A 24,333-nucleotide genomic window follows, 5' to 3' on the forward strand; every position below is an offset into this window, starting at 1 on the left:
CTGCCCCTTTCTTCCTGCGCAGGGTGGCCCAGCCCTCGGCCTGCCCCTCAAAGCTGGTGCATCACGGGGTGACAGCCTCTCCTCCTCCTCACCCCCTCTCCAGCAGTCACTATGAACTGCCCAAGGGGGGAGGCTGGCAGCAATGGCCATGGAGATGCCATGGAGGGGCAACAGGATACTCTTTCACAGTTGCCCCTGCTGCTCAGGACAAGTACCAGCTCCCTGAACTTGGCACTGGCAGGGGAAATAGGGATATTCCGGGATCAAATCAGAAGCCAGGATGGCTTTCGAAATTCTGGCACTGTCCCTGGAGAATTACTTGGAGCACATGCCATCAGGCATCTAGGTGGTCACTGCAGTGGGAGGAAGGTGGGCCTGATGGGCCTTTGACCTGATCTATCAGGAATCTCTTACATTCTTAAGAAATGCCAGCACCCATTTACAAACATGTGCATGTGTCTTTGCTTTGTTGTCTGCATTGTTCTGCTGGTCAGGAGGGCACTTCTACTATCCTCTTGCACTTGATATCCATTCAGAGAGAAGCCAAGGAAGGGTACCACATCACATCACTCATTAGAATGTTGCAGATTAGTCAGCAAATGGTCATTTGTCTTGGTTTCACCTTGGGTAGTTTTAGCAGTGCCTGGAACGGAAAAACTGTGCACCGCTCAAGCAGTGGATTGGATTGTAGAATCTGGAATGGGTCCCACAGTGCACTCCAGGCATATATAGGGAAGCTAAACGTGCCCAGTTGATGTCGCCAGACCACACTGTGACAATCTGCACGTTCTGAGGTCACCCCTGGAACAGGAAGAAGTTGATGTTTCATTTCTAGCTTGCTGTGCTGGAGGTCTCTGAGCGTTCAACTCACACATCTCATGTGATCTGAGGCTTCTGGAACGGCATAGTGCAAGGCAGATGATAACATTGTCCTGCCCACCATGTTGGAAGGCACTGGCCACACAATGCAGCATCTAACACAATTTTGTTTTTTCTCCTAAATTTATTTCATTTAGAAGTAAAATAAAACCAAGCACAATCCAGGGCTGTCCCTGAAGCCCAACTAGGCCATTCTGCAAACTGGTTCCAGGGCTGGTTCAGATGTCCTCCTACCCTAGCCAGTGCTCTAGCTTTTGGCCCAAATTCCATTTGCCAGGAAATTTGTCTCCATCCTCATATTCTGTAATCTAGATTTGCAGAATTTCAGTGCTAGATCACATATTTATGCATGCCTAAAGTCCCAGGTTCTGTCCTCGTCATCACCAACTAAAGGGTTGGAGATGCTCTGGGCTGGAAAAAGCCACTGCATCAAATCTTGAAGAGCTTCTGTGAGTACACAAGACTTGGGCCTATGCTCTGACTCATTGTGAAGCAGCTCTTTATGGCCAACAGAGAAATGAACAGCTATTCTCCTCATGTGTTATGGCAGTGTGGAAATACCACCCCAAAAACGTATTTGTGAGTCAGTGGGGTACATGCTGGAATGTATGCATTAGATTCACTGTGGCTGATCCTCTGGTTTTTGGGTGTGACTGTTGGTGCTGGCCTCGAAGCACCCTCCTGTATGGAGGGCTGGTTGTAAGGGTGCTGGCAGCCCACAGAGTGCTTCTGTTGTATAGATTTTATCTTCAGTGGAACCATGCCTTGTGTACATGGGCAAAGTCCGGCCTTCATGGGGGGGGGGGTTAAAATTGGGGGAAGTGGTGAAAAAAATAGCCACAAGCACACGTCTTCTGCAAAATGTCAAGAAGTTCTGAGCTTTCTGTCACACTGTCAGCACCTATCATCCATGACCACTAGGCATGCTAAACTGGGGCTGGTGGTAGGGCCATAGTCTCCTCATCCATGCTTTAAAGTGACCAGGAAGGCTAGCTCTGGATAGTGCTAAATAGAGAGGCATAAGCCTAATATTTATTACCTGGGCAGGGAGCAAATTTAGACGCGATCTCAGTGGTGTCTCTAAATCAGTGTTTCCCAAACGTTTTTGGGCAACGGCACACCTGTTTACTGAAAAAAAATCTCGCGGCACACCACCATTAAAGCCCCGCCCCGTGACGTCAGCGCGCAGCGTCACGCCGGGAGGGACGCACAAAAGTGAAAGTTTTTTCCCTCGGCAGCTCCTCTCAGCTGCGCTCAATCCGCCTCGGAGCGCAGGAGCGATGCCTCTCTCTGGCTCTCCCTCCGCGCAGGCTGAGGGAGGGAGGGAGGGGCGCGTGTGACCCGTCTCTGCTGGGAGACCAAACCCAGCGAGGCAGAGTCGCGCGGAGGCGCCCAGGCAGCGCTGCCGGCTGCGAGGAGGAGCGCCAGGCAGCAGCAGGAGGCGCGGCCTCTCCTCGCCGCCGCCGCCCCGCCTCTCGCCGCCCGACTCGCCCGCCTCCCTCCAGGTATCTCGCGGCACACCAGCCGATGTCTCACGTCACACTCGTGTGCCGCGGAACACCGGTTGGGAAACACTGCTCTAAATGAACCCTTTTACTTCCTTCCATATACTGTACACAAGTGGCTGCCATTCATTCATCTGGGTCATGGGGACGCAGCTGTGAAGAAGGCAAAGCCTGCCCTTCACCCCTTGATTGGCAGAACCTGCTTTCACATATATCACCTGTCAGAATTACAGGATTTTAGCTAGTAATATCAGAACAATCAGATGTGGACCTGACACATAGGACTGTCCAGTCAGTCAGTGATGTGAAGGAGCATTACAAAATGAGACGGAAGTACTGGCATTATAATTAGGAAAACTGATTGAATATTCTCCACATCTGAATGCACTCCTGGCGTCATGCTGATTATGAGCATGAGCTGGGAAGTCTCTGTCTCAAATGTTTCCATCTCCTGTGAATCCATTAGATAACGTTAGGCTGGGCCTGCACAACTTACGTCCGACCAAACCAGATGCAAGCCATGTCTTTTGGCCTGGCGGGCTGTTTAGAAAATGTTCATGTTTATTCAACTCCAGGCAGGCAGCAAAGCCAGGTTTGTTCAGCCTACCAGTGGGGGACCATGTGTGGCTGATAAGCTCTGTGTTTGACTCGGAAGATCAGAAGTTCTACAGGCTTCTCTTAGGCAAACTCCTTCATCTGGAAGATTTTAATAGGCTTGTTATAAAAAAAACAGATTCTGTAAGCTACACCAACCTGCACACCCACCATGCTCCATGGAGAGTTCAGTTTCTTGGGATTCCTTTGGTTCTCCTGGTGGTATTTGTCTGGACTTTGCCCAAAGTACAATGCAAGTGATGCAGCTAAAAACCAGGAAAATCTCTATCTCTGGCACATCCATATCTTGACATCAGTAGAACCTCTGGAGCTACTGAACATGAGGTTGTAATGCATTGCACAGTTTGCTTGCTTAAAAAAAATTCTTCCATTCATCAGAAATATCTGTTAGGGTAGAAGGGCAGGAGATGTATGGAAATTGACAATCAGTGGATAAAGAGCACAGCATCAGTGTGAACTATTAGAATTCTGCCTTTCCATGTATCTATTTATCTTTCCATTTATAATAATATATTCTTATCTCTCTGCGTTCTTTCCATCCTCTGCACTCTCTCTCTCTCTCCCTCTGTCTCTCCCACCCTCCCTACTTTGCTATCTCCATCCATCAACCCACTATTCTTCCCCATCCACCATCGCCTCTCGCTTTCTCTTTCAGCCGCCAACCCCCATAAACCTTTCCTCACTCACCCGCCCCCCACCCGCTCTGCCTTCTCGTGACCCACCCTCCCTTCCTGAACAAAAGGGTCCCTCCCCTTTCCTTTCTGCCTCGAAAATACACGGCACCCTAGGCCAAGACCTGCTACATCTTGCCTTGACTTCGATTTCGGGATCACCCTTCTTTCCTTCTCTCTTTAGTAATCCTGCTTTGTTGGTGGGGGCGGTCTGGGACTGGGGATGCTGGGCTGGTGGTTCACCCACTTGTACACACAGCATGCTCCTCCAACAAGTTGGAGTGAAGGCTGATGGAAATAAATAAACGCAGAAGGCATCATTAACTCCCTCTCCTCTCCAGCTCCTTTTTGCTGCGTGTGCTGTTGTCCTTGGGGGAAAGGATGTTTTGTGGGGGAGGGGGACAATGATGATTACACAGGGTTTCTTCCCTTTTTTTCTTTACACTAACAGTCTCTTTCTCTCTCCCTCCCTCTTTCCTCCCACAGCCACAAGCCACAGTGGGGGGTGCATGCTGCTTGCTCCCCTTTTGCTGCGCCACTGCCCAGAGTTGGAGAGAGGCCCTGGCCAGGGGTGCCAGGTGAAATGGCTTCAATGCTGGCTGGTTTGCTGATGCTCTGGCCGTTGGTTCTGCTCCTCTGTGATCCAGCAGCGTCCATCGAGTTCCCCAAAGGATGTGAGTAGTAATGGCATCAGTATGTTTCCCCCTGCGTGTGGCTTTGGAAAGTGGTAGGGTGGGGTTTACTACTGCTGCTTGTGGCATGTTTCCCAAATGTGAGAGCTTGTGATGATGGTGATGCATTCTGGCCATGTTTTGTTGTGTCAGAACATGTGGTTGGTTCTTTTCAGACAGTTTGCATTTGTATTTCTTTTACAATTCTTGTTGGTTTCTCAGAGCCCTGTTCCAGGCATTTATCTCTGATTTTATATTATCACATAACCTTGGGTAATAGTGCCTCCCAGCGCTCAGTCTGCCTGCCTTCCTTTCCCTAAACCTTTGGTGCAGCAGAGAGCAATTCCATCTGGAAACTGGGAGGGAGGGGTAGGTAGGTAAGAGAGATGGGGGACCTGCATCGTGTTGCTGGTTGGAGCTCCCTAAATGCCCTGCCCCCTAGAAACTGCATAGAGAAATAGTACTACTCCTGCCTGCTTGAGGAAAGTACTAGTGCCTTGCAACACCAGCAGTCATTAATCCAATCCTCACCCTCATCTCAGACCTATTTGGATGGTTAGCACCCAACATGCTTCACACTAATGAAAGGGGCAAATTTTGCCAATCGTAACAGGTCAGGAAGCAAAGGTTTGAGAATGAATGTAAGTCTATAGAGATGTGCATCACTTAAGGTGTGGATGTGCAGAGCTTGCAGAAATGGAGACAGAAAGGGAAGGAAGCATGAGCCAACGAAAAGAAAGGTGGAGCTATACCCAGCTGATGATTCTGGCACTCACCTACACCTTGCCTTTATGACCACATTTCTGTACATATTATACATTTTGTGAGTCATTAAATATATCATCTAATTTCTATAGCGCTTTCAGTGTGCAAACAACTTCACAGCGCTTCCTTCTGCCAGCCTCACAACCTCCCTGTTGAGATGGACTGCACATACAATTCCATGATTTGGACAGAAATAAGATAGCAACTTTAGCGCAACCATCCAGGTGTCTATGACTGTGATGGAAGTTGACCCCTGGCCTTCTAGACCCAAATCCACAAATCCTTTTACTTGATCACATTGCCATTACTGACACAGTTTCTTCAGGCCCTTCCAGCAGATGTCAAAGCGATAAACAACTACCTGACATTCAGAAGACATCTTAAGGCAGCCCTGTTCAGGGAAGTTTTTAACGTGTGATATTTTACTGTATTTTTGGTTTTTATGGAAGCCGCCCAGAGTGGCTGGGGAGGCCCAGCCAGATTGGCAGGGTATAAATAATAAATTATTATTATTATTATTATTATTATTATTATTATTATTATGCTTTAACTACAGTTTGATGAGTTTAGGAGTTATCAGCCCCTCCTCCTTGTCCCTTCCCTGCTGAGGCCAATGCTTCTTTTGACACTGGCTTGCTTGCTTGTTGCAAAACAGGTTGCATGGAGCTGTGCTTACAGGCAATTTCAGCACCGAGGACAGCTCTTGAGGCCTGGGAGGCAGGCATAGTAGAGCTGTCCTTTCAGCACTGTGGTGCAAAGGAAGCAGGCATTAGATCAGTGATTCCCAAAGTGGGCGATACCCCCCCCCCCGGGTGTGTGTGCTGGAATGATCCAGGGGAGTAGTAGTAGCCTCAGATGCAATTGGGGGGCACTGAATAAAAAATGGGGGGGTGGAAGCATAAAGAAAGAAGAGAGGACAAGAAAATTTTGAAAAACCGTTCGTACATGTTTTATCTGTTGTGTAATGACGCTTACTGCCAGGTCAGTCACTGTTGTGGGATGGCAACAATGCCTCCCCTGGGTCCGGAGGTCATGCTGGAGATGAGGGGTTTTCCCAGTCATGGGTGAACCCTTTTTGGCTTCACCCAGGCTCAGGAAGTGGATTGCAGCTTGTCTGCCTATTTGGCCACTGGCAGGCAAGCTGTGGTTCTGGTCTTGCCCCTAAGCCGTCAGGGGGGGGGGCACTGAGTAATTTTTTTTTTCCTGAAAGGGGACAGTAGGCCAAATAAGTTTGGGAGCCTCTGGGTTAGATTATCAGGAAGAGGGCAGAAGAAAGAGGACCTGTGTTTCCAATCCAGTGTCCCAGCCCCTTCCCCATCCCTAAGAGGTGGAAGTCAGTAGGTCTGCAGAATTTATTTTATTTATTTCATGAAATTTATACACCACGTGATTGTAAAAGAAACCTCAAACACATAAAACAAATCAAGAAAAAATTACAATACTTTAAAACATCCTCCCCCTCCCAACCCCCCCCCCCCAAGTGTAGAATGGAAGCAGCTCCTTCCATCCTGGCCAGGTGCATAGTGGAAGCTCTTCATATTCTTGGAGCCAAACTAGACCTGATGGTGGCAGCCCCATTTGTTCGGATTGGGGTCTGTTCCAATCATATACATATATGCTATGAGGGCTGGGCTGGGGAGCTTTTCTTTTAGTGCAAAAGGGGGGGGGGTGCCGGTAAGAGGATAGGCAAACCTTCTCAGTGCCCCTTACTTATCTCCCTGCAGCCCACAGGTGGGGAGCTACTGGCCTGCAGGCCGAGTGTGGCCCATGGTGGTCTCCCCATTCAGCCCACAGCCTCCCCTCCCCACTGCACAGTGATTAATAATAAAACCAGCTTCCAATTGGGGACAATGGAAACCTGATTTCAAGCCTGATTTCCATGCATTTTGGGGAGAGGATCATGTCTGGGGAAGGGCTAGGGTTAACCCTTCCCTCCCTTTGCACTGGGACGCCCCATTACCAGCACCAGAAATTGTCCCTACATGGCAATGAGGCTTGAAAGCAGTCAGACAGTATCCGCCTCTCTTTCTCCCACTCAGCTGCTTTCGGGTAACTGGAATGAATTGGACAAGAAAAGAGCCTTTAAGGAAACAACCATGGACAGGTGTTCTCTTTTTGCTGCTTTTAAAAAAATAAAAAATACAGGACCCTTCAATTTTGTATTTGATTAGGGGAGACCTGGATCTAAACTAATGGCTCTCCTGCTGTCCCATTTACTTTGTCCCTTGGCTTAAGTGCTTTTGTGAGTGAAAAGGGAAGAATGGCATTTTTCTTTTCTACAGAGATGATTGTGTGGCTTATGCTGTTCTCTCAAGCCTAATTTTTACCGGGGTGGAAAACCTTGGTTTGGGCTGTAGAATGCAGGTAGGGACTCACAATGAAATATCCGCACCCCACCCAAAAACCCAGTTGCATGTGGAAAACTAGCATGTCAGGGAGATGAGGCAGAATTCAGCTAAGTTGTTGTATGCATGGAACAAGGTCCACTCATGCAACTCCCTCTCTGCCCCCACCCTCTAAATCTGCTCTGGGGGGTTGGGGAAAAACATAGAACAAATTTAGAGGGTGCATGGAAGGAAGGAGAGCGGGGAAGTCCTGTGGTATGAGCAGACCTCATCCCACACAGGCACATGCGCGAGTTCAAGGTTAGCATTCTCCCTGACCTACTAGTTTTCTGTGTGAGAGGATTATTTATTTTTGCATGGAGAAGCATTTAGTCCAAGAAGCCCTGGTCTGTAGTTTAAATTTCTAATGACTGAATGTTCCTTCATACAAAGAAATGAAAAATTCTCCCTCACATGGTAGTTCACTATGTGGAATATATTTTTGTGTGTGGAGGAATGTGACTTCAGCACCTGCAATATGAAGTTTGGATCTCAGACAAAGGTGCACCTCTTTGATGGCGACTGGGCCTCAGCTGCCCTGGTCTTGTGTTATGGGTGGATAGGGACAGATGAGGAACCTGCATGGGAAACGGTTTCTATGTCTTCGTTGCTGGGACTCTCAGATGGATGCACAGCCACCCTTTTCAAAAGCCTTGTGAAAAGCATTGCCGTTTGAGTGAAGGTCACGAGGGTTGAGTGTGTGGAAGGGGGGGGGGTTCCTCTGTGTGTCCTGAGCTATGTGGTGAATTGCTTCCCAGTGTGACGCTCCCTCTGCCATCCTTTCTCCTGTAGGCTTGGTTCTGTGGCCAAAGGGGCTTCTGGGGGAAAAGGAGAGGATGGCTCCAAGTGTGAGTGAGATGAAGAATCAATCCAGCAGCAGAAACACCTCTGCAGAAGACAGCCCAGCCTGAGAGATGGGTTTAGGAATGGGGAGAGTCACAGGCCCACACAGAGGGGGGAAGGCAGCCGGGTACGCTTCCCCCAGGCCACAGAGGGCTGTTATGCCAAGAATGCCCCGTGCCTCCCAGCCAACTGAGGACTTAATGGGCAAAATGACCAAGAGTGAAATGCCCATGTCTGTCCTTATGCACTGCTAGGCTTTGATAGTAAAATCTGGACTAGCGTTACTGCATACTAGCACGTAGCCTCAGTTCAGATTAGGTGCTGCTGCCATGTTGGCAGGTCTCATGAATAAGACTCCTGCTCCGGGCCTCAGACAAGCTCTGCACGGGTTTGGTAGGCAGCATCTGTGACCAGCACGATCACCCATTGGGAAGGAGGCTACAGAGCTGGGGCTGAATTTGTCACTGAGGACAAATGCCAAGACATCCATTGTGGGCTGCTGTTCCTGTAGAATCTACAATAACAATGTGGACTGTTAGAAGTGGCGGGGGTGGTGGTGGTGGTGGTGGTGAGCTGCCCACTTGGTGGCATTTCTTATTGGGCCATATTTGGGTGAGAGAACAGGAGTGTTTTCACAAGCTCTTCTGGGGCAGAAGTCAGAATTACTTGCTCACCCTCCATTCCAGACATGGCTGAATTCAATTTCAGGGTTTCACGTTCTAGTTTACTAAGAATAGGCAGGATTTAAATTCCAACCTTTCAAAGCCTTTTGCTTCATGTGCTATGACTGGAGCTGTTCTCTTCCCTTCTCCAAGGAATTCACACAAAACTGATCTCAGTCCTATCAACACTCCTGTCTTTAGATATTCCTTTCCTGCAAGTTGTGCCTTCCATGTCAGGCGACTGCTTTTTCAGTCCATATATTTACTTGCAGGAAAGTCAGGCTCAACTAATGCCAAACGTGTTGCTGAGTTCAAATGATCTCTCCACTGCGTTACTCATTGTCTATGAAATGAGCTGCTTTGTCAAAGGCAGGAAATTATTTTTGGCTCTGCATAATTTGTTCTTTGCAAATCCACATTGGATTCTTGCATGCTTTACAAATCAATTGTTTCCTGATTTTCCTCTGACAACTTCAGAGGGAGCGGCGTTAAGCTAACAGGATTTATAATTTGTTTCCCTGGCCGCTTTGCCCTCCTCTCTCCTGCCAGAGCTGTTGAGCCTCCTCAAAGGGGTTGCAAGTGTTCCTGGGATTTCTGTAACTAATTCCTTCTACACCCAAGGGTGTAGTTCCTCGGGATCCACTGACTTGCTTTCATCCTGGCTTATCAGAGTTTGCAGGGCATCCTGGCTTATCAGAGTTTGCAGGGCATCAGTTGAAGAAGGAGAAAAAAGGGTTTTCTTGTGTGTGTGTGTGTGTGTGTGTGTGTGTGTTTCTTGGTGGCTGATTAGCTGTTTTCCCTGTGTAAAGGTCAGAGGGGGCAGGGTTTCTGTTGAGGCAGGGGATTAGCTGTGGGAGGAGCTTATCAGAGTTTGCAGGGCATCAGTTGAAGAAGGAGCAAAAAGGGTTTTCTTGTGTGTGTGTGTTTCTTGGTGGCTGATTAGCTGTTTTCCCTGTGTAAAGGTCAGAGGGGGCAGGGTTTCTGTTGAGGCAGGGGATTAGCTGTGGGAGGAGCTTATCAGAGTTTGCAGGGCATCAGTTGAAGAAGGAGCAAAAAGGGTTTTCTTGTGTGTGTGTGTTTCTTGGTGGCTGATTAGCTGTTTTCCCTGTGTAAAGGTCAGAGGGGGCAGGGTTTCTGTTGAGGCAGGGGATTAGCTGTGGGAGGAGCTTATCAGAGTTTGCAGGGCATCAGTTGAAGAAGGAGAAAAAAGGGTTTTCTTGTGTGTGTGTGTGTGTGTTTCTTGGTGGCTGATTAGCTGTTTTCCCTGTGTAAAGGTCAGAGGGGGCAGGGTTTCTGTTGAGGCAGGGGATTAGCTGTGGGAGGAGCTTATCAGAGTTTGCAGGGCAGCTAGTCTCAAACGTTTGTTGGGGGAGATCTAGGTGTTTTTTTTGTGTTATTTGTCCTGTCTTCAAGCTTTTTATGATGGAGGACCTCTGTAGCCAACCCCAACGACACGATCTCAAGATGGAAGGGGAGGGAACAGCTGCAGTCGCCTGCGATTCCTGCGCAATGTTTGCCATCTTGCCAAAGGTTGCAGGCAGCTTTACCTGCAGCAATTGCATGTTGATTGCCCTCTTAAAAGACAAAGTCCAGCAACTGGAGGAACGTGTAGCTACGCTCCAAAGAATTAGAGAGCTGGAGGTCTTCTTGGAAGCAACAGAGCACACCGTCCCCACCAAGGAGGAGACAGGGGACTCCCCTGAGAAGGAGTCTAGTTCACCAACACAGGTGAAGGAGAAACGTGACTAAAAGAAGTAGGAGGCCCAGGGTTCACTCTGATTGCTTAGAAATACACAATCGCTTTGAGGTCCTCTCCCCTAGCATGGAAGACGAAGAGCAGACTCCATTTGAGGATCTCTCCCTCATTACAGTCGATCAGGTATATGAAGACGAGCAGCAAAGTCAGTCCTCAGGGAATGTGCAGGCGACCTTGGAACGGACAGCTCACGGAAGAACCCCGACCAAACCCAAGAGGAGGCGTGTAGTGGTGATAGGGGATTCCCTACTGAGGGGAACAGAAGCAGTGATCTGTGGGCCTGACAAGATGTCTCGGGAAGTGTGCTGTCTCCCCGGGGCTAAGATCCAAGATGTAACTGAACGACTGCAAGGAATCATAAAACCCACTGACAAATACCCCTTCCTCTTGGTTCATGTGGGAACCAATGACACTGCAAGCAATAGCCTCCAGAAGATCAAAAGAGACTACGAGGCTCTCGGCAGGAAATTGAAGCAACTAAATGCACAAATTGTCATCTCATCTGTCCTCCCAGTTGAACGACGTGGCCCAGGGAGAGAGGGGAAAATAGTGGAAGTGAACAGCTGGCTTCGCAAATGGTGTAAACAGGAACGGTTTGGATTCTTAGATCACGGACTGCAGTTTCTTGAAGATGGACTTCTGGCAAGTGATGGGCTGCACCTCACAACGGTTGGGAAAAATGTTTTTGCCAAAAATCTCAGAAACCTCATCAGGAGGGCTTTAAACTGACTAATGTGGGGGAGGGAGACAGTGCTCCTGAAGGTAGGAGTCTATCAATTGATGAAGATGATCATCCAAATGTCATAGACCAAATGGAGCAAACAGCATGCGGACCTAGTGGTGGGAGGAAAAAATCCTTAAATAAGAGACACGGGGGAATGATTAATGGTCTTCAATGTCTGTACACTAATGCGCAAAGCATGGGAAATAAACAAGATGAGCTTGAGCTCTTGGTACAGCAAACTAAATATGACATAATAGGCATCACTGAAACCTGGTGGGATAAGTCCCACGATTGGAATGTAATAATGGGGGGATACAATCTATTTCAGAGAAACAGACCAGACAAGAAAGGAGGAGGAGTGGCGTTATATGTCAGGGATGTGTATACCTGTGAAGAGATCCAAGATTTAGATCCTCAAAGCCAAAGTGAGAGCATTTGGGTCAAAATTAAGGGAGAGAAGAATAACAGAGACCTCATTGTGGGAGTTTACTATAGATCCCCAAGCCAAATGGAGGACATAGATGATGCCTTCCTGGAACAGATGGCCAAGCATGCAAAAGGAAGGGAGATAGTAGTAATGGGGGACTTCAATTACCCGGATATTTGTTGGACGTCAAACTCAGCCAAGAGCATAAGGTCAAACAGATTCCTCACTGGCCTTGCAGACAACTTCATTGTCCAGAAAGTGGGAGAAGCAACAAGAGGAACAGCCATTTTAGATCTGGTCCTAACCAATGTTGATGACCTGGTTAGTGGGGTAGAAGTGGAAGGATCATTAGGCGCGAGTGATCATGCTCTTCTGAAGTTTACTATACAGCGGAAAGGAGCAGCCAAGCATACTAGGACTCAATTTCTTGACTTTAAGAAAGCCGACTTCATAAAACTTAGGGAAGTGCTGGGTGAGATCCCATGGACAACAATACTAAAAGGAAAGGGAGTTCATGATGGCTGGGAGTTTGTTAAGAGGGAGATACTAAAAGCACAACGTCAGGCAATACCAATGAGACGGAAACATGGAAGGTGCCTAAAGAAGCCAGGGTGGCTATCTAAAGAACTTTTAACTGAATTAAGATTAAAAAAGGATGTGTACAAAAAATGGAAAAGGGGGGAAACCACCAAAGAGGAATTCAAACAAATAGCCAGCACGTGTAGACACAAAGTCAGAAAAGCTAAAGCACAGAATGAACTCAGGCTTGCTAGAGAGGTTAAAAGCAACAAAAAAGGCTTTTATGGGTATGTTCGTAGCAAAAGGAAGAACAAAGAAACAATGGGGTCACTCAGAGGAGAAGATGGTGAAATGCAAACAGGGGACACAGAAAGGGCTGAACTACTCAATGCCTTCTTTGCCTCAGTCTTCTCCGATAAAGAAAACAATGCCCGACCTGAAGAATTTGGAGCAAATGATTCAGCAAAGGAAACACAGCCCAGAATAACTAAGGAGATAGTACAAGAATATTTGGCTAGTTTAGATGTATTCAAGTCTCCAGGGCCAGATGAACTGCATCCAAGAGTATTAAAAGAACTGGCAGATGTGATCTCAGAACCACTGGCAGTCATCTTTGAGAATTCCTGGAGAACAGGCGAAGTCCCGGCAGACTGGAGGAGGGCAAATGTTGTCCCTATTTTCAAAAAGGGGAAAAGAGAGGACCCAAATAATTACCGCCCAGTCAGTCTGACATCAATAACAGGGAAGATTCTGGAGCAGATCATTAAGCAAACAGTCTGTGAGCACCTAGAAAGGAATGCTGTGATCACCAATAGTCAGCATGGATTTCTGAAAAATAAGTCATGTCAGACTAACCTGATCTCGTTTTTTGACAGAATTACAAGCCTGGTAGATGAAGGGAACGCAGTGGATGTAGCCTACCTTGATTTCAGCAAGGCATTTGACAAGGTGCCCCATGATATTCTTGTAAAGAAGCTGGTAAAATGCGGTCTTGACTATGCTACCACTCAGTGGATTTGTAACTGGCTGACTGACCGAACCCAAAGGGTGCTCATCAATGGTTCCTCTTCATCCTGGAGAAGAGTGACTAGTGGGGTGCCACAGGGTTCTGTCTTGGGCCCGGTCTTATTCAACATCTTTATCAACGACTTGGATGATGGACTCAAGGGCATCCTGATCAAATTTGCAGATGACACCAAACTGGGAGGGGTGGCTAACACCCCAGAGGACAGGATCACACTTCAAAACGACCTTGACAGATTAGAGAACTGGGCAAAAATAAACAAGATGAATTTTAACAGGGAGAAATGTAAAGTATTGCACTTGGGCAAAAAAAATGAGAGGCACAAATACAAGATGGGTGACACCTGGCTTGAGAGCAGTACATGTGAAAAGGATCTAGGAGTCTTGGTTGACCACAAACTTGACATGAGCCAACAGTGTGACGCGGCAGCTAAAAAAGCCAATGCAATTCTGGGCTGCATCAATAGGAGTATAGCATCTAGATCAAGGGAAGTAATAGTGCCACTGTATTCTGCTCTGGTCAGACCACACCTGGAGTACTGTGTCCAGTTCTGGGCACCACAATTCAAGAAGGACACTGACAAACTGGAACGTGTCCAGAGGAGGGCAACCAAAATGGTCAAAGGCCTGGAAACGATGCCTTATGAGGAACGGCTAAGGGAGCTGGGCATGTTTAGCCTGGAGAAGAGGAGGTTAAGGGGTGATATGATAGCCATGTTCAAATATATAAAAGGATGTCACATAGAGGAGGGAGAAAGGTTGTTTTCTGCTGCTCCGGAGAAGCGGACACGGAGCAATGGATCCAAACTACAAGAAAGAAGATTCCACCTAAACATTAGGAAGAACTTCCTGACAGTAAGAGCTGTTCGACAGTGGAATTTGCTGCCAAGGAGTGTGGTGGAGTCTCCTACTTTGGAGGTCTTTAAGCAGAGGCTTGACAACCATATGTCAGGAGTGCTCTGATGGTGTTTCCTGCTTGGCAGGGGGTTGGACTCGATGGCCCTTGTGGTCTCTTCCAACTCTATGATTCTATGATTCTATGATCCACAGTTGAAAAGCTACATTACTGTGCAGCCAGATACTGTAGCAGCTTTAGAAGGAAACCTCTGCTCTGGGGACCCTTTCAGGGCAAGGAGGAACACTGTGCTTTTTCTTAGTTCTTTATCAGCTATCCCTTTTCGAATATAATAAAATGTGATGATGCTGCAAGTAGTGGGAGACAGCAATTTTTAAACAAACCAGCACTGTAGGTTGAAATCACGTAAGTGCTGGTGATGGAGAGGGGAGGGAGGAAACAAAGAAATGAAAGACTGTGTTGGTGTAGATAGGTGGGGACTCATGATACCCTCTCAGTGATGTTCACAGCCTGATTCATACATAACCAGAGTTCAACAATCTGTGGTTTACCACAAGTGTGGGGAACCTGTAGCCCTCTACAGGTAGCTGATGGGAGTTATAGTTTAGCAAAAACTGGAGGGCCATAGTTTTTCCACATCCAGCTTACTGGGAATAAGCAAGTCTGCTGGTCTGCCATTCAGTTTGCTCCTGCTCCCTTTTTCTGTGCCAGGAGGAAGCAGAGCAGAGCACTGACTTTCTTTCTTTTTTAAAAGATATTTATTAAAGTTTTTTAAAAATATAACAATGAAAAAAAAAGAAACAAAATACAAAATACAACATAAAAACAGTTAAAAAAGAAATAATTTTCCATAATATATCTTCCTTACGCTTATTTCCCCAGACCTCCTCATACCTCCCTTCTTTGTATCCCACTTCAATTTGTTAGTTCAGCAAATCCTTCCTAAAGCATTACAGCTGGAAACCCCTTAGTTTCTATCCAACATCCTTCTAACATTCATTAATTTTACAGTGTTTCTGTAAATAGTCTTTAAATTTCTTCCAGTCTTCTTTCACCAACTCTTCTCCCTGGTCTCGGATTCTGCCAGTCATTTCGGCCAATTCCATGTAGTCGATCACCTTCATCTGCCATTCTTCCAGAGTGGGTAAATCTTGTGTCTTCCAATACTTTGCAATGAGTATTCTTGCTGCTGTTGTAGCATACATTAAAACAGTTCTGTCCTTCTTTGGCACCAATTGGCACTGACTTACTTGGCATTGTGTGCAAACTGCCACTTGTGGTTAATTTCTGTCCAAACAAATCATGGGATCAAGCCAAGAAGAAGCTGGTTCCTGCCGCGTGCCTCGAGAGAAACTAACCATGAGCTCTGGTTTGCACAGGGCTCTGGTCTATTTCCTCTCGGTCTGGCAAAGGAAGGAGGAGTAGGCACAAATGTGAGCAGTGGGCACCAGCTTGCTTGCTCATTTCAGTAAGACCAAGTTTGTTTCATTCTGGCTTACCATTATGTGCAAACTGGGAAACAGTATACGATTCTATGGGTTAAGAATGTAAGTTATGAGCCAATAAATTCTGAGTTTCATCTCGGTCATAAACTTACAAGGTAGCCCTAGGCAAGCTGTTCCCTCTAAGCCTCAGCCCCATCTGTAAAGAGGAGAAAGCAACAGTGGCCTACTTTACAGGGCTGTAAAGATAATGTTTGGGAACTGCTTTGAATAGTCCAGCCTGCAAGTATATGGCATTTTTGTATTATCATTATTTCCCTGCCAACTAGTATGCAACAGCTGTGATTGCTGGGGGAAACTGAACAGTGACTTGGATAAAAGATTTGATTGCTCATTATTTCACTGCATCAGAAGCACTTGCTGGACCCTTGTAATCTCTAGGTGATTCAGCAATGACTGCACAGCCCTTAAGCAGTAAACCCCAGTGTATGGAAAGTCTGTTGACATCACTTTCACAGTCCAATTCTAGGACCCAAAGTACGTCCCACTGAAACAGCAGATGTAATAAAAACACAGGAGCATCACAGGAGCAGATCCAGGTAATCCCTGAAAAGGGCTGGGAGGATGAGAAGGTCTGAAAAGACATAAGAATAACTATCAGGTGAGCTTTCCTAGGGGCAGCATTCCAGAGACAGGGTGCCACCACCAAAAAGGGCCCTGCTTTCAGCCACTGGAAGCAGCTGGAGAAGGTTAAGAAATGCATCCCTGAAAGGATGTCCTGTCAGTGCAAGATTTCCAATATATTATAAAGATGCGGTTCTTCATTAGTAGATTGGGGCAAATTCAGGTTTTGCAATTAAGGTGGGTTGGGGCTCCTTCACAATAAACCTACTTCCAAAAAGAATAGCATTTTTTTTCATCATGGAAAGTGATTATTTCACATGGCATCATATATTCTCCTCAAACAAATTGAAGCGAGTGCTTAATAAACAGCATATAACCTCCCCACAAACATTGTGCAAACAAATCAGGATGACTACTCAGTAAACAGGTCACATGCAACCAACGCTAGTATAATGTTACTCCCGTGGGATGTAATTTAAAAATCTCAATCAGGGCCCCACAATGGTTGGCTGTCCGTGTTAACCAAGCCAAACATTGTGGTCACTGGTCCCTGTCCTTCCTTTGCTTGTCTGACTCCAGCTCTGCCCAAGTCCTCAGGACACCTCTGCTGAGGGGCGGCCAAAGACACCTCCCCACCCGCCTGCCTTTGCTGTGGGAAGTAGAGGCATGGAGCTTCCTGGTCTGGCTCCTAAGCAGCCTCTGCCATCCTTTCCTGCTCCAGAGGAGGAAAAGGAGGGGGCTTGTGAGTATGGTCTTGAAGTCCACTGGGCATCTTGGCAATGCCTCAGGCAAATGACCTTGGGGATGGGGACCAGGGTTATGCTGCAAGGGTCTTGGTGATCCGCACCCATCTGTGCCATCTTCAGGGGCTGGGAGGAAGGCCCAGGCTCAACATGCCTTGCCAGAGATAGCAGTGGCACATATTCACCATAGCAGGTGTGGTGAAAAAATATTGGAGCTGGGCAAATCCCCACCATCTATGCAAAGCACATTTAAATATGTGACACCCACCCACCTCACCAAATCCTGGGAACTGTAGTTTGTTAAGAATGCTGAGTATTGTAGTTCTGTGACAAGAAAACTACATTTCCTGGGAATCTGCTGGAAGCCATACTTTAAAGGATCACACAGAGCTGCTCCAGGTGCTGGTTTTGTCTCACCATTTTTGTGACCTTTTCTTTTTGAATCCCAAAGGTGACCTTGCAAAAATGTACTGAATTGTTTTACGTGGGCTGCCCATTATTTTCATTGTTGCAATGACCCGCCATGCTTTCCTGGGCCAGCTCCACACTTCCCCTTCGCCATGCAGCGCAGGCTCACCCGGTATCTGCAGCCACTCCTGGCTTTCTGATCAATGGACCCGCACTTTACATTTTAGGATGCACACCTTAAAAACAAAATGTAATGTGTGAAAAGCTTTTTTGTTTTATTATTATTTTATGATTTATACCCCGCCCATCTGGCTGGGTTTCCCCAGCCACTCTTGTCGGCTGCATCTGAGTACTTACTGTTTTTTGATATACAGGGTGTTGGGAGGGGACAATCATTCCATACTCATTGCAATAGCTCAATACCTGCTGTTAAGGGAAGAGTGGTATCTTCTTCCTTAGTTTGCATACTCTAACATGTCACAGTCCCAAACCGGGATGTGTGTCTTCTGGGCCATGCTCCAGAGCAAGTCATGTGACCTGTGTGAGAGTGTGGAGCTTCAAAATGCACTTCTTGGGTACCATGATAGTACTCTTGTGGATTATTGGCTACAGTGCTTTCATATGTTTTTAGACACTGTGCTCTCACATGTTTTTGGGTGCCATGGTCTCGCGTGACAGCAAGGAACCAAAAAATGGGATGTCCCAATTTAACCAGCACAGTTGAGGGGTATGAAGAGCGAGTGTGGTTAAGGCAGAAGTTGCAAGACAGAGGTTGGGGGTCTTTGGCCCTCCAGATGATGATGATGACCACTGGCTATGCTTTCTGGAGAGCACACAAGTCCCCTCATCTCTGTTTCAAGAGTAAGGCAGGGCTGTCCCCGCAGGGTGGATGTGGGCCTGGGTTTGATGAACTCAGTGCCCCTTCTGAATGGGACAGAGGAGAACAATATGTCTCTCTCAACTTTTTTTTTTCCAACTGAAAAGGCTGCAATTGGGGACAACAGAAATTGGGGAGTGGGGGTTGAGGGTGAAGAATATGCTTAATTCTTTCTATTCCCACTGCTTTTCTGCTCAAAATTACCTCAAGCTTCCCAGTGCTTTCCTTCTTACATTGAAAAAATATATGTACTTTTTATCATGCTGTCATGATGATGATTTGTGGTCATGCTTGCCTCCAATGTAATTATATGTGATCCTGCTTTCAATACCCTTTGTGCCTGCAAATGTTTTTCAGTGCAGATACCGCTCCATTTCCATGTCCTGTAACTTCTTTTTGAAATCCTGGAACTTTTAATACCAGAAATGATCCATTTTCTCTTCTGTCCTGCTTTTGTTGCTCTATAATGCAGTAACATCGTCATTATTAATTTACACCCTGCCTTTTTCCCTGATGGGACTCCAGACATTCTGGAAGCACAGCAGAGCAACTAATAAAGCAGAATGGCATGTGGACAGTCCATTCTAAATCCACTGGTAGAACACATATGCAAAACAAAAACACCTTGCACTGGTCTAGGAGGTTGACTAGTATGAACTCTAGGCTACCTGCAACTTGCTTCTTGCAGGTCTAATGTGTGAGAATGTTTGGCGCTACTTGTGTGGAGACGAGACTCTGACAACCCTGCTCTTCCTTTAATTAATTTTCTGCCCTCAAGGAAGCTCACTGCTATTGAATACAAATTAAAACAATCCAGAATTCAATTAGAATCCAAACAATAAAACGACAACAGAGAAGCAGAACTAAAAGCCCCACGTGGCCCCAGCAGAACTAATCTGGTCTTCCTCAGAGGCCCTGTGGAATAAAAAGCTCTTGGCCAAGCGATGAAAAGCCCAAGGTGTAGCCAGCTTGATGGCCCTTTAGTGCAGGTGAGGATGCCCCTGGTCTACAACTCCCAACACCCCTCGCCATTGGTCATGCCAGCAGCATCCAGAGGACACCAGGTTGTGGAAGGCCGGCCTATAGCGAGGAGAAGCCCTTGAGTCATCCCTGCAGACTCTGAACCAACAGAACTCACATTCAATAGGATTTTGAATGCAGATGCCCCCCCCCTTTCAACTCCTGGCACCTGCAGGTTAAAAGGATTGTGGATAGCAGAGCTGGGAAATTTCTTTGCCTAAGGGGGACATTAGATGCAGCATTAATCACCAGAGCTGACCCTTGCAGGTTCGATTTTCCTTTACAAATACAGTGGTACCTCAGGTTAAGTACTTAATTCGTTCCGGAGGTCCATTCTTAACCTGAAACTGTACTTAACCTGAAGCACCACTTTAGCTAATGGGGCCTCCTGCTGCTGCTGTGCCGCCGGAGCACGATTTCTGTTCTCATCCTGAAGCAAAGTTCTTAACCTGAAGCACTATTTCTGGATTAGTGGAGTCTGTAACCTGAAGCGTATGTAACCCGAGGTACCACTGTATCAGGCCTGCATGAGTGGGGAGGGGCTGATCTGCACTGGGGTATGTTATGCGGAAGGAAGAGGGTTTTCACCTTTGCCCTTGCACAGGTCCCATTTGGATCAGCCCCCTTTCCCCAGGGCTGCTCTTTGCTGCTGGTGCTGACATGAGGGGGCAAAGTCCGCAGCAGGACCACCTCAAGGGCTTAAACCCCCCCCCCACTTTCTAGCCACCCTGTACTTCTGACCCAGAACAAGCACAGCAGGCCAAACCTTGTCATAAGCAGCTGCCCTTTCCTGAGTCTGGCCCTGGCAGCAGCCCTCCAGAGTTTCCACCCGGGAGTCTTCTCTCAGCCCTCCCTGGAGATGCTGGGGATTGAACCCAGGACCTCAGGCATGCAGGGCTGGGGCTCTAGCACTGTGACCAGTGTCCTTCGTAGTGCATCTAGTTGATCCTGGACGCCTTTTGTCTGAGCTAATGGACCAGCAGCCTGGCTCAGTATAAGGCAGTTCCTGGTGTTTTATGGCATTACTCTGTGCTAGGAGAGCCTAAAAGCCTAAACGTCTAATATATTTCATTCAGAACAGAACAGAAACGTGCAAGTAGAGCATGCTTGAACAAAAAGGGGCAAATGTGCCAAAATGCTATTTATTTCCATGATGTTTAATCAAGTTTTCAGAGTGTCTAAGAAAGGCACAGAGCTTCAGTTTGAACAATCAGTGCCTTGTTGTGCACTTGCTGTGTGTTGTCGACTGGACAGCTCGGCTGCCCCCGAGTTTCCGCTGCCTTGCCCTCAGCCTGAACCGTCCGCAGGGCTTCATGGCTACAACTGGGGGCTTCACTGGGGCCCCAAGCAGAGCTAGTGGGACCCATAGCATTGCTGGATCATTGGGGGGGGGGGCAGGGGCAGCCAGAACGGCGGGGCACCAGCAGAGCAGGGCACCTGTCTCTCCAGTTCTTCCAGCCAAGTTCTTTCCAAGTGGAATCCTTTCCCCAGCAACGGGAGACCCAGTCCAAGACTCCTGCTGGGCCGCAGCCCGATGATACCAGGCCAGTATGTTTTGCAATCATGTTTTGCAAATGAGTTGCAAAGCACAGGCTCGATTTCTAGAAAAGTCTCCTGTCTCTCTTTGGAACTGAGGGTCATCAGGTTCAGAGCTATATGTGATCAATCTGTATATGGGGGTATTGTTTTTGTTTGTTATTATGGCATGTATTTTGTGCTTTTATATTAGAAACTGCCCTGTGAATTTTGGATTTAGGGCAGTATAGAAATAACAACTCATTTTAAATAATCAAGCACCAGCCATCTGAGCTGAATGGATGTTCCTCATCTTCTTAACCAACACTCTCAGCATTTGCTTACAAATTCAGACTGCACTGATCAATAATCTATTGCACATGTAATTCAATCCTAAGAGTGTTTACTCAGTTCAGTGGGACTTGCTTTCTTGTCAATGCTTTTAGGATTGCAGGCTTAAACTATTTTGCACTAAGTGAATTTAGCAAACTTTAACGCTTTATATATGGTGATTCTTTCTGAAGCTAACCTCTTGCTGTGAAAATTTTAGCTGTTTGTAATAGATACAGTAGAATTCCTCTTGGGATCCATTTCCCAATCCCTTTAGGAACCCAGGCATCTAAGAAGGGAATAATGCCTCATGTTTTTCTAATAATATTGAACATTTCCTTCCCACTTTTCCCCCTTTGTAGAGGGAACATGTATTGCCTTTTGGAGCCAAACTTTTTGAAAAGAAGTTACGGTTTGCATGATTTAATTTGGAGCGCTTGTCCAGTGGCGATGAGCTCTTCTGCAGCTGCCCCAGTCTCACCATGAGGCCTCAGGGTCTCTCCCTTCCACCCTGGCTCCTTCCGGCCCCCTGCCCTCCCCCTCTTCATGTTTGTGTCTCTCTTCTCCCACCTCCCCTTATGTCTGGATGAGCAGGCAAGTGGATCCCAAGAGACTCTATTCCTCCTCTAATTGGATTGGAGCCCCTTCCCAACCTGTCGCTGACTCAACCAGAGGCAACTGCGCTTCCTCCAAGAATCAATTCAGCTTCTATTGAGGGAATTGGCAGTGGTGGGGGGTGGTGCAAGGAGGCAGCCAGCTAGTCAGAAGGCTGGCTGGATTTTTGGTCTGATCCATAGCATATTGGGAGGATCCCCACAGCCCTGGTCTGAACTATGATTGGATTTTTACAGAATTAGTTGTGGTTTTTTAAAACTACACAACACCCACTCACAGCACACAGTAAAATTGCCAACTTTTCCAACCCTCCATGGTAGCTGCTTGATCTGCAGCCAGTGGCAGGTGATTCTATGAAAAGCTTCACCTGATGTTTTCTGTGCATATAGTTGCCATTAGATATGAGAAGGTCATATGGTCAGTTGCCAATCCTAGTCACATGCCCTCCAACATTTCTCTGATGAAAATAGGGATGTTCCATTCTATAATAATAATAATTTTATTATTTATACCCCACCCATCTGACTGGGTTGCCCCAGCCACTCTGGGCGGCTTCCAACATATATAAAACATTAAACATGAAAAAATCCTTCCCTGTACTTGGCTGCCTTCATACCCTCTAACATTTCTCCAACGAAAATAGGGACGTGGGTGGCACTGTGGGTTAAACCATAGAGCCTAGGACTTGCCAATCAGAAGGTCGGTGGTTCGAATCCCTGCGATGGGGTGAGCTCCCGTTGCTTGGTCCCTGCTCCTGCCAATCTAGCAGTTCAAAAGCACGTCAAAGTGCAAGTAGATAAATAGGTACCGCTCCGGTGGGAAGGTAAATGGCATTTCCGTGCGCTGCTCTGGTTCGCCAGAAGCGGCTTAGTCATGCTGGCCACATGACCCGGAAGCTGTCTGCGGACAAACGCCAGCTCCCTTGGCCAATAAAGCGAGATGAGTGCCACAACCCCAGAGTCGGCAACGACTGGACCTAATGGTCAGGGGTCCCTTTACCTTTACCTTTAAAGAAAAGCAGGATATTCCAGGATCAAATCACAAACAGGGACAGCTTCTGTAAATCAGGGACTGTCTCTGGAAAATAGGGGCACTTGGAGGGTCTGCAGTCAGTGCTACAGCAGGCTAGCCACACAGCTGGGTTCTGTAGCCAAGGGGAGAAGAGGCAGCTACCGCCCCCTCCAAAAGTGGGAAGCCAACTATGCAGGGAGACAGAGCAGCCAGTCAGTGCTGGTTGACCACTGGGGAAGGAAAGGGAGGAGTCATTGCTCAATGGTGGAGCCCCTGGTTTGTATGCAGAAGGTCCTGGTTTCAGTACCCAGCATCTCCCGGTAAGACGGACAAAGGTCCCTGCCTGAAACCCTGGGGAGTTGCTGCCAGTCAGTGTAGAGAGAATACGGGACAAGTTGCTCTGATTTGGTAAAAGGCAGATTTCCGTCTTCATATAATCTTACAATTGGAAAGTAGTAAGGGACTTTTATGTCCCATCAGCCATCTGATTGGCATATCTATATCTATAGATATATAGATATATGCAGGCTGCATACACACCATACATTTTAAGTACGTAACTTCCCCTGGGAATTGTAGTTTAGCCTTCACAGAGCTATAGTTTCCAGCATCTTTAACAAGCTACAGTTCCTAATATTCTTTGGGGAAAGTGTTTTAAATGTATTTTAAATGCCTGCAGGAGTGGATGCACTATATCCCATCCCACACATGCTTTTGCTGTTCTGCATGTGCACCTTCACATATACCATCCCCCACTCTTCTTCAAACATGATACCTCCTGGTTCACTCTCCATTTCCTATTTGGCTCTCCAAAATGGTTCCAGAATGGGATTCAATCTACCCAGATGCCCCAAAACAGGATCCTTTATACAGCCGCTCCTGTCAGCCCCACCCCACATAGCCCCTCCTATGAGTCACACTGTGTTGTGCCCCAAATGGAGAACAGAGCAAAGAGCTTGAGAAGTGAACTGGGTGAGCCCAGCAGCCTACTCACAGAAGAACAGAATTGTAGAGTTGGAAGGGACACTGAGTGTCATCTAGTCCATTCCCCTGCAATGCAGGAATCTTAACTGAAGCATCCATGACAGATGACCATCCAACCTCCACTTAAAAACCTAGTCTAGTCTAGCTCCCGCATCCTGAAATTCCAACTCTTTCCAGATCTCTGACTGTGCCAGATCAAGATGCAAAACAAAATACAGTGGTACCTTTGTTCCCAAACTTAATCTGTTCCGGAAGTGTGTTCCAAAACCAAAGCGTTCTAAAACCAAGGTGTGCTTTCCCATAGAAAGTAATGCAAAATGGATTAATCCGTTCCAGACTTTAAAAAACATCCCCTAAAACAGCAATTTAACATGAATTTTATTATCTAATGAGACCATTGATCCATAAAATGAAAGCAATAATGTACTGTACTATAAAATAAATAAGACAGTATTGTAGATTAT

At 47.0% G+C, this 24,333-nt stretch overlaps 1 protein-coding gene across 9 annotated transcripts in view; it reads left to right on the plus strand.

The window, feature by feature from the left end:
- The window catches only part of L1CAM (L1 cell adhesion molecule), a 102,315-nt gene that overhangs the window by 20,418 nt on the left and 57,564 nt on the right, over nucleotides 1-24,333 (plus strand). For all 9 annotated transcript variants that reach the window (XM_082205696.1, XM_082205698.1, XM_082205699.1 and 6 more), the window contains exon 2: nucleotides 4,157-4,344. In XM_082205696.1, coding sequence (XP_082061822.1) covers nucleotides 4,157-4,344 — 188 coding nt within the window. The remainder of the gene's footprint in view (nucleotides 1-4,156; nucleotides 4,345-24,333) is intronic.

The sequence above is a fragment of the Podarcis vaucheri genome (genome assembly GCF_965113315.1).
Source record: "Podarcis vaucheri genome assembly, chromosome: 17".
Classification (NCBI taxonomy): domain Eukaryota; kingdom Metazoa; phylum Chordata; class Lepidosauria; order Squamata; family Lacertidae; genus Podarcis; species Podarcis vaucheri.